Raw genomic sequence first — 13,436 nt, 5'->3', positions numbered from 1 at the left:
CAGTGGCCACTTGCTATGATTTGGAACTGTTCCCAGCTGGATGTGTTGTCCAGGGGGCAGGTGTGCCTGCCATGAGTAACATCTCATCAGACTGATGGTCTCACTAGAGTCTCTCCAATGCCACCTGCCATTCTGGGGGCTGTGACCCATCCCTGAGGGGCAGTGTGTGTATTTTGGAGCTGAAGCAACCCCTCCCTCTGCAGGGGCCTTAGGTGCAGAAGACCTTTTGAGATGACAGAATCCATGTCTTGTCAGTTTTAAAAATACATTCTTGGATCCCTTTGGCCAAGCTAATAAGTTGTTCTCAGCATCATCTGGAGAATTGCTGGGAGTTTTTGCTGCAGGTGCTTGCAAGGGGTGGGATGAACTGAAATAAGTGGAAGGGGCAGCCAGGAGATTCAGGACATGAGGTGGTGTCACTCCATGTCTCTGTTGGGTCAGCTTTCCCAATATTTTTGCAGGTGGGGAAGGGGGATCCCATGCACATGTGCGTGGTCTCACCTTCCTCATCATCTGCCTCAGAAGAGCTGCCCACAAGCTGAAGGAGAGGATTCCACTGTCAAGGGCAAAAAGGGGTTGATTTACATGAGTATAAACCAAGTGCTCTTCTGTTTCAGGACTCACAACAGCCTCTACACGCCAGAGATGGTGGCCAGGCTGGGGGATACATTTGCAAAGGCCTTGGACATGCTGGAGGTGGAGAAGAATGCCATTCTAGGTAAGAGGTTTCTCTTCAGGAGGAATGTGTGGGCAGATTTTTAGAGATATTTGAGTTAGTGATCTGTCCATAACAGTGGAAGTGAAATAGGGCTGGAGCTTCTTCATAGTATTTGCAGCTCAGCTATGATTTGAACCAGCTGAAACTAAGATATAAATAAGTTACTGGTCTCAGACACATTGGTTTCTTCTGCATGCATTGTAGGGTACACTACCAAACTGCTTATCCCATCTGTGGGGTGATGGTGGTCTCTGCAACATGGCATTTCAGGCTGCAGAGGCTGGAGGGTGCTGTAATTGTCTGCCTTTGAGCAGAATTATTGCTGAGAAGGAGCCCTGAGTGCTGCTGCAGAGACCTGTCCTGGAGGGCAAGAGCCAAATTGTGCAGTGTGGCCCTGGCATTTGTTTCTTTCTAGACAGCATATTAGAAAGAGGCCTTTGGAGCCTTCTTAAAACAGATTTGAGCTTGTGAACACAGAACCTTTGCAGCCAAGCAGAAGTGGGTGGCCCCTGCACATAAAGCAGCTGGGCCATGATCTCTGCTCTCAACTTTTTAATATCATAGTTCAACAGTAGCATGTATCCTGGCAAAGAATACAAACCTGGAGAGATGAACTATTAGAGGAGCTGCAACAACTGTCAGCTTTGCTGCTGACTGGGTTCTGACAGCTCAAGTAAGTTCTACTTCAGAGAAACAAGGCAGCTGCAACAACCTCAGTGGAAACACCTCTGCTCTGGGTGCAACCATCCTGAACCTGGCTGACCTCTGATTTTTCTGCCCCAGGGTTGCTGTACCACTTCGTATTTGGCTCTTGCCAAGAGCTTCCCTTGCTGTTGCCAAGCTGGCTGGGGCCTGCCCATCATGCTCTGAAGGTGCACCGTGCTCTCTCATCAATGTAACTGAAGCTTATTCCTTCCCACAGGTCTCCCTCAGCCTTTGTTGGAGCTTTATGACTCTCCTGTTTACAAAACAGTCTTAGAAAGGATGCAGGGCTTCTTTTGTACCCTCTATGACAACTGGTAAGAGCACCACATCTCAGCACAATGCAGCACTGCACAGCCAGAGCAGCAGGTTGTTGTGGGGTCCTAGCTTCCTTTAGAGTAGACCTTTGATGTGAGCTGTATCTTGCAATACCCAAGTACAAGCTGCAGTGGTGGCATATATACAGTGGTTGTAACCTGCCACACAGACATGGAACAGTCTGGAAAAAGTACCTCAAAATGGTGATCTGCTTTTAGCTCTTCTGCAGTTAGGTAGTCAGATTGGAGCGCTTACCTGATATCCTTATCTCGTTTGTCTCTTTTGCCACTCCTCATTATGTGTCAGGGTACATCAGCACTTGAAAGCACCTTGTAGTACTTAAATGCTTAATTCATTGTCCCTCTGCAGGTATCCCAGAAAAAGAGATGCTGTGCTGAAATTCCTCTGTAGTATTTGTTTAGGAATGTGACAACTGTGTAGTCTCAAGATGATAGTACTTGTAGCCTTTGCAGATCAGAGACAGGGTACTTGTTATCTGGCAGATGAGTAACTAGCTTGTTTTTTGTTGAAGTTTTCACATCCTGGGAAATGCAGGCCCCTCCATGCAACAGGATTTCTACACTGTTGAGGGTCTTGCCACCCAGCTCCTCAGCTCTGCTTTCAACAACCTCAACAACATTCCTGATTACAGACTGCGGCCCATGCTCCGTATCCTTCCATCACTGTCTCAGGCCAGCTTGGGAGGCTCTGAAGACATAAATTTAAACCCTGCATTGTTTTCAGTATGGCCAAGAGAGAGAAGGGTGATTGAGGAGGCAAACAAACAGGGATACACCTGGTGTGGGTGAGGTGTGATGCTAGGAGGGCACACCTATGTGTGAGCGGAATGAGCAGTGTGTGGGGTCAGAATAAATGCCAAGGATATGTGTGGTTCTTTGTTTGGAGGCACTGTGAGAGGTGAGCAGTGCCTTCTGAGGGGCAAGGAGGCTTGGATAGTGAGGAGCTTGACATTAGGATGTGCTTCTCTGGGAGATCATGTGGGTTTCCCAACCTGTTTTCCAGGGCTGGACATTTCATCTGGGAAGTGGGGGCTAAGCACCTTTAACTTTCTCAGCTGAACTCTCAGGGAAAGAGCTGAATAACTGATGTTCTTGCTGTTTAGAGAAGCCACTTGTTAATTCAGGGCTGTGAGAAGGTGGGCTTCCAAGTGCCTGTCCCTTGGCCTCCCAGTGGAATGGGCTGCCTTGGGCACAGCTGGCTGTGTTGGATCTCTTCCTTAACTGGTCTGTGCAGGTGTGTTTGTGAAGCCCTTGGTACTTTCCTGCCCTGCAGAATACTACGAAACCCTTGTCTGCCCCATGCTGGGACCACTCTTCACCTATCTGCACATGGTAAGAAATAGCTTGTTCAGTGCCTGTTCCTTGGCAGCCCTGACTCCTGTAGCAGCTGGCAGCAACATGTGGGAATGTCTGTCTCTACAGAGCCAGCAGAGACGAGGACAGAGCTTTGATGCTTAATGATTTTGATGATGTTTAGAGGGGCCTTTAAAGTGTATTGAGCCCTGGCTGTTGCACAGCATCCCATGCTGTCAGTTCAAACCTGTGGAATGAACTCCTCAACCTGCAGCCCTGATAGTTTTTGGGTTTGTTTATGGGGTTTTTTTGCATGTCCTCTCATTTTCATGACAGCTCATCCACATTCCAGCACATTTGGTACCAGTTCTCCTGCCATTCAAAATGACATTTAAAGCTCTTGTGCTTCTGCCAGCAGATATTGCTTGGGTCTCTTTGCATTGTGTCCAGATTTAATCTTTCCTTCTGTCTTGAACAGAGGTTGTCCCAGAAATGGCAGGTGATCAACCAGCGAAGCATGCTCTGGTAAGCTTCTATCCCTTGGTACAAAGAGGGAAATGGGGTCTTTTATGTGGCCCTTTGCCCAGGGGCAGCCCTGCTAGCAAGGGCTGGAAGACACACTGGTGACTCCTTCCCTGTGTTAGGGTGGAGGGGTACTTAAAGACATGGGCTCCTGTCAACTAAAACCTGTTCTCCTCAGTGAGGATGATGCTGCAGATGACAACCCTGAGTCTCAGGAGATGCTTGAGGAACAGCTGGTCAGGCTGCTGACTCGAGAAGTCATGGATCTTGCCAGTAAGTGAAATCAGATTAAGTCTCCTGAGATATTTGGGAAGTTTTCCCTGGAGTGGATAACAGGAATTCCTAATGTGCAGTAAACTTAATTAGAACCATCAGTAGAATGTAAAATAACCATGAGAATGCAGATGTGATACAGCCCTGCCAAAATCTTTGCTAAAACCTAGTTTTAGATAATTGAAAACCTTCAGAAGATATATTCTTCCATTTTTTAGCTTTTAGGGCTCCATGGTTTTGGCAACATTCCTGTAGGAATCCAGTCCTGCAGAGAATTGGGTTCTCCCATTCTGTGCTTTGGAACCCTGTATAGGACATGGATTTGTGGACAAGCCAAGTGTAGAGCAGTTTTGTTGCTGGCAGTTGCCATGTGTCTAACCAGGTGTAAGGGAGGAGTCTGTCCCCCAAAGCAGTCTTCCTTCTGTTCCCCTTCTCCAACAGAATTTTTGTGTCAGCGTGGCTTTGTACAGGAAGGCTGGGGAAATTGATTCCATGGAGATTACAGATCTCAATCTTCTGTCTCCTTTCTTGACTGGCCTTTTTGCTTTAAGTCAGTGTTCTTCTTGGGTTATGGCTTTCAGATGGTTTTGCACATTCCTGGTTCTCAGTAGTAGGAAGCAAGCCCTCCCACTGTGGGGAGGTACTGTGGGTGGGGTGTTACAGCCTTCCAGGTAGTGCAGTATTGAGCTTTTATACTGGGGTTTCTGATTCTTCAGATTACCTGTAAGAGCTGGGGGAGCTTGAAGCAGCTGTGAGCCCATCAGAGTCTGTAGGATAATCTCTGCATGTTCTGCAGTAGCATCTTCCCTTTTCTGCTCCTCTGACCTGCAACTGTTTTTGCAGCTGTTTGCTGTGTTTCTAAGAAAGGTGTTGAACAGAACACTACTGCTGCTGTAGATGGAGATGGTAAGTAAATGCCTACCTTTGCCTTTCCTGCCCTTGGTGTACACCAACACTGTTCCTTTCCTGTTTCTTGAGCGGGAGGCTGGGATGATGCTGGAAGTTTTGCATCAGGGGTATAGGCTTGGAAAGAAGCCTTCAGCTCTGTCCTGCCCAGCATGCCTGGGAGCCATAGAAAAACCCAGTCTAGCCTTGAAAGGAATGTGCTGCAGGGTTCACAGGTGCCATATTGGAGCAGCTGGTTCTTAAGGTTCTGAGAAGTGGGCTGAGGAGCAGAGGGGGATGTGAACACTTTCCCAAGAGCTGAAGGTAGCCAATTGCATGCCCCTCCTGCCCCACCAAGGGTGGGTGCTTTTTGTGTGAAAAGAGATGTCCTGGGTAAGCTGTGCCAGGACACTGATTCTGTGTGCTGTCTCCTGGCTCCCAGCTTAGTTCTTGCAGCCTCCCTGTGTCCCCCTCAGTCCTTTGGAGGCCACATTCACAGTGCAGCCTTTGCTCTGCAGATGATGAGGCGATGGCCACGGAGGTGACTCCCCCTGCCAACGCAGAGCTCACCGAGCTTGGCAAGTGTCTGATGAAGCAAGAGGTAAGAGGGTGTGCTCTGACTGCCACCATCCTTTCTCTGTACTCTTTGTCACACTTGTCTGCTCTGCAGCCAGACACTGCTGCAGAGATCTAGGCTGCTGGAGTGTTAGGAACATGTATGGTTTCTAAGGGCCTTGCAGAGGCCACAAAGCACATGGGTTGGGATCCAGTTATAACACACAGCTACAGAGCTTCATCCCTTCTGGGGAAGAGGCCCTGGATATTCAGCCCTCAGGGTGCTCCCTGGCTCTACCTTCATCCTGGGGCCCAGTTTTCATCCAGTTTTTTTTTTTCCTGTACTCTCTGCTGTGGATGCCTCAGCAGCTCTTGTAGAAGCTTTTGTAGTGACTTGAGAATAGCAGCTGATGGGAGTCCATGAGTGCTCCAGGGTCTTTCCCAGGGAGATGAAGGGAGCAGGTTAACTTAACACTGGTCCCTCATGGTTCTGATGGTGCACACTGGGTGAACACCTTTCGCTAGAGCAACAGTAACATGCAGGATTCTCAGAAGCTCCTGCACATTCTCTGGATTGCTTCTTGGCTCCCATCAGGTTTGAATGCTGGAAGTAGAAAATAGTTCCTCTGACCGATTTTCCTCTCTGACTCCTTTTCAGGATGTTTGCACTGCAGTGCTGATCACTGCCTACACATCCCTGTCCTGGAAGGACACCTTGTCCTGCCAAAGAACCACAACACAGCTTTGCTGGCCACTGCTCAAACAGGTACCTCTGGGAGGAAGAAGGGATTAGTTCTGGCAGGGTTGGAAGAGAAAGCTCTCAATGTTGTGAGAAGTGTGGCTGCTTCACCGCTGGGCACCTTCTCCCTCAGGAAGAGCAAGCTGTTGCAGAAAGGTGGTTATGTACCAGTATCTTGCTTCAGTGCTGACAGTGCTTCTTCCCCAGGTGCTTCCAGGAAACCTCCTTCCCGATGCTGTGTCCTGGTTTTTCACAAGTGTGCTCAAGGGCTTGCAGGTACATGGGCAGCACGATGGCTGCATGGCAGCTCTTGTCCACTTGGCTTTCCAGATCTACGAGGCCTTGGTGAGAAATTCTGTTCTTCATCCAAATGAGAGGTTGAGGAATGTGAGGGAAATGGGGAAAAGTGATCCCATGCCTAGTGGGTAGGGGCAGAGGAGTTACTGGCCCCAGTGAGGGCCAGGCTGTTACTGTGGCAGAGCTGTGTTAATGGTACTTCTCCATGCAGCGCCCTCGCTATGGGGAGCTGAAGGCAGTGATGGAGCAGGTCCCAGACATCCAGCTGGACTCTTTGGAGCAGTTTGATTCAAAGCTTCTCAACCCAACACTGCAAAAAGTGGCAGACAAGCGCCGGAAGGATCACTTCAAGCGCCTCATCTCAGGTTGCATTGGGGTAGGTGATATCCTGGAGGAATATTTCACAGCTGTATGCTGCAGAAGTGATGGGGTAGCCAGCCTGCCTCCTCTCATCAACCACCCCCCTTCCCAGCCAGGAGGCTGTTGCAGCATGTTCTTAGTGTTTGTTCTCTTCACCCTGGAGGTCCTGAGCAGCCCCTCCAGCAATGGCCTCTCACTGAGAGGCAGCAGATGGGTACCTTGCACAAGGGTGCCCGGGGAAACAGTGTTAAAATGTTTGGTTGAAGCTGCTGGGTGGACATTGGACTTCTGTGAGGATGGTGGTGATAGAGCCTTTGACATTGAATTAGAAGCTGGGGAGCTGGTATTCTAAAGGTTACCTCAGGCCAGGCCTGAAATTCCTCAAAATGCAAGCACAGGGTCTGGGCCTAGGGATTACTGAGAACCTGGGCTCTGCCTCTGATGTGCAAGCAAGCTGCCCCTGAGCTGTGTGGGGGTATGAAGACAGAAATGATTGATGCCTGCCTGTCTGTCCTCTGCAGAAGCCCATTGGGGAGCAGTTCCGCAAGGAGGTTCATATCCGAAACCTTCCGTCTCTCTTCAAAAAGGTGAAGCCATCACTGGAGACAGATGTGCTAGAAAACGAGGATGGAGGGGGCTTCAATGTACTCTTTGAACCCTGAGCCTGGGATGCTGCAACCATCTCCTCCCCTACCTTTTAATTTGTCTCTCCTCATAGTAAGCACATTAGATTCTCCTTGTCACTGCCTCCACAAGCATTGTCTGAATAAAGCCCCTTACGGGTCCTGTTCCCTTCTCTTCCATACACTGGGATGGGGCCTGCAGTGGCATTTGAACCAGTCAATATTAAGCTCTTCCCGTGACTCCTTCCCCTCCATTGGATGAGCATCTTTAGACCTCTGCTTCTCTGCAAGGTGGGAGCTGAGTCCATAGACCTCTTCAGGGTAAAGCCTGTCATCTTGTAGCCTCGGGTCACTCTTGCTCCACCTCTTCAGCCCTTGGGGTTTAGGATTAATGCAAAAGGCAGAGTAGTGTGCCATGTGAAAAGGGGCTACCCTAATCTAATCTTCCTCTGGGTGCTAGTAGCCAGGCTTTGTAGGGAACACGTTGGACACTCCTGTCATGCTTATCAGCACTTGTCCCTAGCGGACTGCAATTCTGCTGAATCCGTTTCGCTCCAGGATGCTGAGCCTTGGGCTGAGGGCTGCGTGCCAGGAAGCCTAGCAGTGCTCTAGGATCTCCTGTGAGATCAGCCTTTCTAAGGTGCAACTGCTCTCTAGAAAGAGGCAGACACTGTCATATATATACATATGTATGTATAGATATGATCATACAGCTTGTTCTACCCAGAGCCAAATGGAAGGCTTTTACTTTGTGCCAGCCTTTCTTGGACATCTCTCAGGGGGAGCAGGACATATTTTTTTCTTAATTTTTTTTTTTTTCATTTTTCCATGCCCTGTAGACTAGAACTTGGCCAGCACAGGGTAGATAAAATCTGGACCAATGCCTGAAGTACCTGCAATCCAAAAGGGATCTCCTTGCCCTGTTGCAGTGGAGGTGACAGTAGCCCTGTTTTTACCCAGTTTGGTACTTCCCAGAGAATTACATGGTGGGGCAGGAGGGGTGGGCTTGATACTGCAGTTTACAAGGGGGAGCCAGGTCAGAAACTGGGTTTTAGATTGTGGTGGGACTCTAATGACGCCACTCCAGTCTGCAAAGCTGGTTCTTCTTACATGACAAATACTACACAATCTATCCTAGAATTAGCCCAGGAGCTAGGAGGGTCTGTCCAGAGCTAGCTGGCAGTTTTGCCATCCAGGAGACAGAACAAGTAATAAACTGTGGTAGGTGGAGAAGTGATGTCTCCACATGGACAGACTGGACAAAAAGGCTGGTGTTGGGAGGTGTGGGAGTGCAGATAGGAAGAGCAGGCCTTGGCCATCCACTCACCCTCCTGCCCCTGCTGTTCCACCAGCACCCTCCACTTTCTTCCTAGCCTCAAACTTTTTTAACCTCTGAGCTAACATGGCTCCTGGCTCTAGCAAAGGCTGGGTGTATTTATTGTGTTGTGATATTTTTAACATTCTGTGACTTCATGCTAGACACAAGGGGTTTTTGTAAAATGGATTTTAAACCTTTTTTGTAGGAATGTTTAAATCCGAAGCTGTCTCTGAACTGGTTGTGTTACACCTGAATGTCAGTAAAGCTATTCCAGTTTCATACACATGGTGTCATGTTTCATTTTTATTCTTTCATCTGTTTCAATAAGATCTGAGGCCTCTGGTCTGACCAGACTGCCTGCCTGGAGATTTCTCAGCATTCCTTATTCCAGTTACCAAAAAGGGGGCACCTTTGCTGGTGGTTAGTACACTGTCAGGGAGGGGGTGAACCATTCTGGACTATATAGTTTAATTAGGTGAGGGGGAAATTGCATTTTTAAAGTATTTATTTGTCACTGCTAGTTTATTTTAATTCTAGGTCCCAGCTTACAGCTTCAGGGGTATGTGCTGTCAAAGCAAAACCCTTAGGCATGCCTGGGTCTGTGGCATGGCATGGGACAGGTTGGGGTTGGAGCCAGGATGCCAAGTGTACCTCCTCTCTACAGCATGTTCACCCTAACAGGATCTTTACACTCTAAGTAATTCTACCCCAAGGAAACAGAACTTTCATTCTACTTACTTGCTGAGGTCTAGCACTATGGTGTGCTTTGACTTCAGCAACTGGGACAGACCAATACTCCAAGACATTTTCAACTCTTAATACTCAACCATGTTGCTCAATGCCCCATCTAACCTGGCCTTAAACACTTCCAGGGATGGGGCATTCACAGCTCTGGGCAACCTGTGACAACTTACCTCTATCCTCATTGTAAAAAATATCATGTTCAATATAAGCCTACCTTCTCAAGTTCAAAACTGTTGGCCCTTAGCCTGTCGGTACAGACCCTGGTAAAGTCTTTCCCCATGCCCCCTTGATATACTGAAAGGCCAGAATAGGTTCTCCCTGGAGCTTTCTTGTTCTCCAGGCTGAACAATCCCAGCTCTCTCGGTTTCTTCATAGGAGAGGTGTTCCAGTCCTCTGACAGTACAGCCTTTTCTCTGCCATATTAACTATCCCTGAGCTGGTCTGAAACACCCACAAAAAGCCATGCTCTGTTAGCAGCTCGTTAAACTGCACTGACCTGCTGTGAAGTGCTTTACTATGCTGCCCATCAGTCCTCCTCACTGCTGTTACTCATCGTTAGACACGCTGCCACTTTCTTCTCCATGTATTATGGTTTCACAATTGTGAATGGCACAGGAGACAGCTTTTAAAAAAACAAACCTTTATTTCAGTGCATCTTCTCACTGCGTTTCATTACCAATAGAAAAATCCAGAGACAGTCCTTGGACTCCTGGCAAGCTCCTAACAAGCCTCCTACCTATGGAAGAGGAATTCCCCTGGAGGCAAGTGCAGGAAGCCCAGAACAGCAGTTCACGTTTCTGCTTTCCCAGCTACAGCCTGGTCACTCCATAGACACAGAGTCCAGCTCATTGAGGAAACGCTGACACTTTCCCATCAGGATCTTGATGGCTTCACTCACCAGCACATCTGGAGGCAAGATACCCGTCGACTCCACAGAAACTGCACAGAGACACAGACACAAGTCAGCAGAGCTATGAGGCCGCCTCAGCCTCCATGCACCTGGCTCCATGCTGCTGTCCCTCACCTTCCCTTACACCTCACAGCAACAAGCCAGATCTTCACAGCCAGAAGCAGCTACCTTTGCCAGCAGGAAGCACCAACAGATTCAATTTCCAGATTCCCAAAGCAAGCAGTTACCCATCGCATTCTGAATGTTTGGATGCTGAGGGTGGGAAGAGGCACAGAGCCAGCCACGCATGCTGGCCAGTCACTGCTTGTTCTCACAAACCATGTCAGCACTCTGTGGAAAACGGGGCACTTACAGATGTAATGGTTCCGTACTCTTGCCAGGCGCACGAGGTTTTTCAGACCCTCGTGTCGGAAAACTTCTCTGCTGAATGTGTCCAGACGTGCATTGGCTACTCTTGCCACCTTTTTTCCTAAAGGGAAGATGAAACAAAATGGGAAAATTGCAGCAGGTGGGTACCTTATGGATACAGCACATGCTTACCTCAAACAGGCACTACCCCCTCACCAAAGGCTGGGAGACACCAATATCAAGAATTAGCATATACCCAACATGAAACTCCAACCTGTCAGGAAAACCCAAACACTAAGCCTACATGCACCCCTGGAAGGACACAAGAATTCTCCACACTCAGCTGCTTTTCCAGCTCACTAGCAAGCTCACTACCCAGTGTCACAACTGAACAGCACTGGAAGCTGCAGTCAGCAGCTGCAGAGCTCTGTGGACAGGTATCCAATTTATTTCAGGACATCCCTGTTCATCACCCAACACGTGTGCACATGGCAGCCACTCATCCATAAAACCAGGCTCAGAAGAGCATGAACCATTGATCAGCAAGGCAACATCATGATGTGGTTTTGTCTCTGCTAAGTTTGGCTCTAAACTCCAATCCTCTCTACTAAAGCTCGCAAGGAACAAGGCACTTAGCACAGGAAAAAAGTACCATTGATATTCTGGATCTCAATGACCCCAGGGGAAAAGCACTTCTGCAACGTCTCAGCTGCCTCATCCTCAATAGGCTGCAGGAGAGTAATGTCAGGAAGCAGTCGATAGCTGGCTGTGGCCACAGGAGAAAACTTGGCATGATCCTTACCTGTATGAAGAGTTAAGAGTGAAGAATGAGAGCAGGCCTCAGGGAACAAGGATGCTGGGGCCTAAAGTTCCAGGGGAAAAGCCAGTTCTCCACCCTTCCCCATCACACTGCAGTGCCCAAGCACTCCCATTCCTTGTCCCACTGCCCCAGGAGCCAGGACTCACCTATTCCCTTGACACAGTGCATAAGCACATCTATTTCCTGTCCGGGTCGCAACAGTGCAATGAGGATGTCATCGTGAACAGGTCGGAAGTCAGCATCTGGAAAAAGGTCTGTCTGATTCCCCAAGGGCACCCATGTCATGTGTTTACTGTACACTGCAAAGAGAAGCCAAAAGCATCAGCCAGCTGCTGCCTCAAAGCAGGTCACTCACTTGTACAAGACTGGAGATAGCAAAAATTAAGTTTAGCAGAATGGAATCAACTCTCCCTGTGAGCACACAGGGCTGAGAAAACAGCCCAAGTCCTGTCTTCCAAGACCAAAAAGAAAAAACAGCACCTATTATTAGGAGCAATCTCACCTTTATGATTGAAATAGAGTTCATCGGGATCAGATGATTCCTTGGCAGCCTGAGGGTTTCGTTTGCATTTGATTTTCAGCTGAAACTGCAGAGTATCAATTTCAGTGCCTTCTTGATCTCCTGGGAAGAAGCATAGGAAATCACACTTCTGCTCAGTTTACACGACCCTGATTTCCTACTTGGAGAGAAACCTTCAATATTTCTATTCTATTGAAGATTCTCACCTTGGTTTCTGTACTCAAAGAGCCGGGGGTCAGCTCGGATAGGGATGAGGCCCAACCGATGAGCCAGAATTTCATCCTGCACAATGGATGTGTTGTTGTACACAAAGACCTTCTCTACAGCCATCGTTGGCACCTCAGGGAGACAAGAGATCAAGTCAGCCTAAGACAATAGCTGAACTACATGCCAAGAGATTATCCAGCTCAAGTGTCTCTCCTCTCCCACAAGTAACTGCCATGCAGACTATTTTGAGTGGTATTTCTGCCAAATCAGGCTATGCAATATACCCTTATACCCCATCTACACACAAACTCCCATCCCCGTTTTTTCACACAATCAATCGCAAGAGGTGAAGGGCAGGAGAAAGGGCTTTGAGGCATCCTCAACCTTTTAGTACTTGGCAGCATTATGTGGCTTCTGTTGGGATGGCAACACAGCTGTGTGAAAAAGGCTGACCCGCAGCCACCACCAACAGCACCCAGGACCAGCAGGCGGTATCGCCCATGCTGCTAAAGCCCTAATTCTCTTTGCGCTCCTGGCACACATGCGGAATGAACGTGTGCTTCATTCCAAAACCCGCAGCTGTCCTCAGGGGCTGGCAAGGCTGGACATTCCACGCTCCCTGTCAAGCAAGTCGTAGGCGGGCACCCCCCAGGTGAGCACGGGTACCTCGGCGAGCAGGATGCGGCGGAAGGCGTTGGCGATGGCGGCGTCGATGCCCACCATGTCGAACTCCAGGGTGTCCTCTTCCTCACGGATCACGTCCACGCGGAACGCCTGCGGGAGCCGCGCACCGCGGGTCAGCCGCCCGCAGGGCCCGACCCCGCACAGCCACAGAGAGCCCCGGCCGCAGGGCCCGTCCCCGCACAGCCACAGAGAGCCCCGGCCGCAGGGCCCGACCCCGCACACCCACAGGCAGCCCCGGCCGCAGGGCCCGACCCCGCACACCCACAGGCAGCCCGGCCGCCGCCGCCGCTCACCCACCTCCTCGAAGCGCCGCTGGTCCCAGGCGTCATCGTAGCCGGGGTAGTTGCCGGGGAAGTCGGTGGTGTGGACCTGCGAGAACAGGGCACAGGCGGGGCCGTGAGGGGCTGCGGGCGCCGGCCGCCCCCCGTCCCGCCCCGCCGGCCTCGCTCACGTTGCGGACGCCGAACTCGCCCAGCACCACGCGGTCCCGCATCTCGTCCGTGGCCCGCCGGGCCGCCATGAGGGCGATGGGCGGCGCTCCCGGCCCTGCCCGCGGCTCCACGGCCGCCGTCACATCCGG

The 13,436-nt window shown here is 49.9% G+C and overlaps 2 protein-coding genes across 5 annotated transcripts in view; one reads left to right on the top strand and one right to left on the bottom strand.

Moving 5' to 3' along the window:
* The window catches only part of XPO5 (exportin 5), a 29,499-nt gene extending 20,593 nt beyond the window's left edge, over positions 1 to 8,906 (top strand). For all 4 annotated transcript variants that reach the window (XM_066546672.1, XM_066546669.1, XM_066546673.1 and 1 more), the window contains 12 exons: positions 618 to 718; positions 1,641 to 1,737; positions 2,271 to 2,407; positions 2,993 to 3,090; positions 3,530 to 3,576; positions 3,752 to 3,846; positions 4,690 to 4,752; positions 5,250 to 5,332; positions 5,945 to 6,052; positions 6,233 to 6,370; positions 6,534 to 6,698; positions 7,204 to 8,906. In XM_066546672.1, the coding sequence (XP_066402769.1) occupies positions 618 to 718; positions 1,641 to 1,737; positions 2,271 to 2,407; positions 2,993 to 3,090; positions 3,530 to 3,576; positions 3,752 to 3,846; positions 4,690 to 4,752; positions 5,250 to 5,332; positions 5,945 to 6,052; positions 6,233 to 6,370; positions 6,534 to 6,698; positions 7,204 to 7,344 (1,273 nt within the window). In that variant the 3' untranslated portion in view covers positions 7,345 to 8,906. The remainder of the gene's footprint in view (positions 1 to 617; positions 719 to 1,640; positions 1,738 to 2,270; positions 2,408 to 2,992; positions 3,091 to 3,529; positions 3,577 to 3,751; positions 3,847 to 4,689; positions 4,753 to 5,249; positions 5,333 to 5,944; positions 6,053 to 6,232; positions 6,371 to 6,533; positions 6,699 to 7,203) is intronic.
* A 1,080-nt stretch (positions 8,907 to 9,986) lies between these two features.
* POLR1C (RNA polymerase I and III subunit C) lies at positions 9,987 to 13,407 on the bottom strand. Its single transcript, XM_066547902.1, has 9 exons — positions 13,308 to 13,407; positions 13,154 to 13,225; positions 12,839 to 12,946; positions 12,172 to 12,304; positions 11,948 to 12,067; positions 11,592 to 11,744; positions 11,278 to 11,427; positions 10,630 to 10,746; positions 9,987 to 10,306 (listed from the first exon to the last, which is right to left on the bottom strand). Exons 1-9 carry the CDS (start codon positions 13,374 to 13,376, stop codon positions 10,188 to 10,190), a joined length of 1,041 nt encoding a protein of 346 aa, XP_066403999.1. The 5' UTR covers positions 13,377 to 13,407; the 3' UTR covers positions 9,987 to 10,187.
* Positions 13,408 to 13,436: the final 29 nt, after the last annotated feature.

This window comes from Molothrus aeneus, chromosome 3 (assembly GCF_037042795.1).
Source record: "Molothrus aeneus isolate 106 chromosome 3, BPBGC_Maene_1.0, whole genome shotgun sequence".
Classification (NCBI taxonomy): domain Eukaryota; kingdom Metazoa; phylum Chordata; class Aves; order Passeriformes; family Icteridae; genus Molothrus; species Molothrus aeneus.
This window is presented reverse-complemented; position numbering and strand designations above follow the sequence as displayed.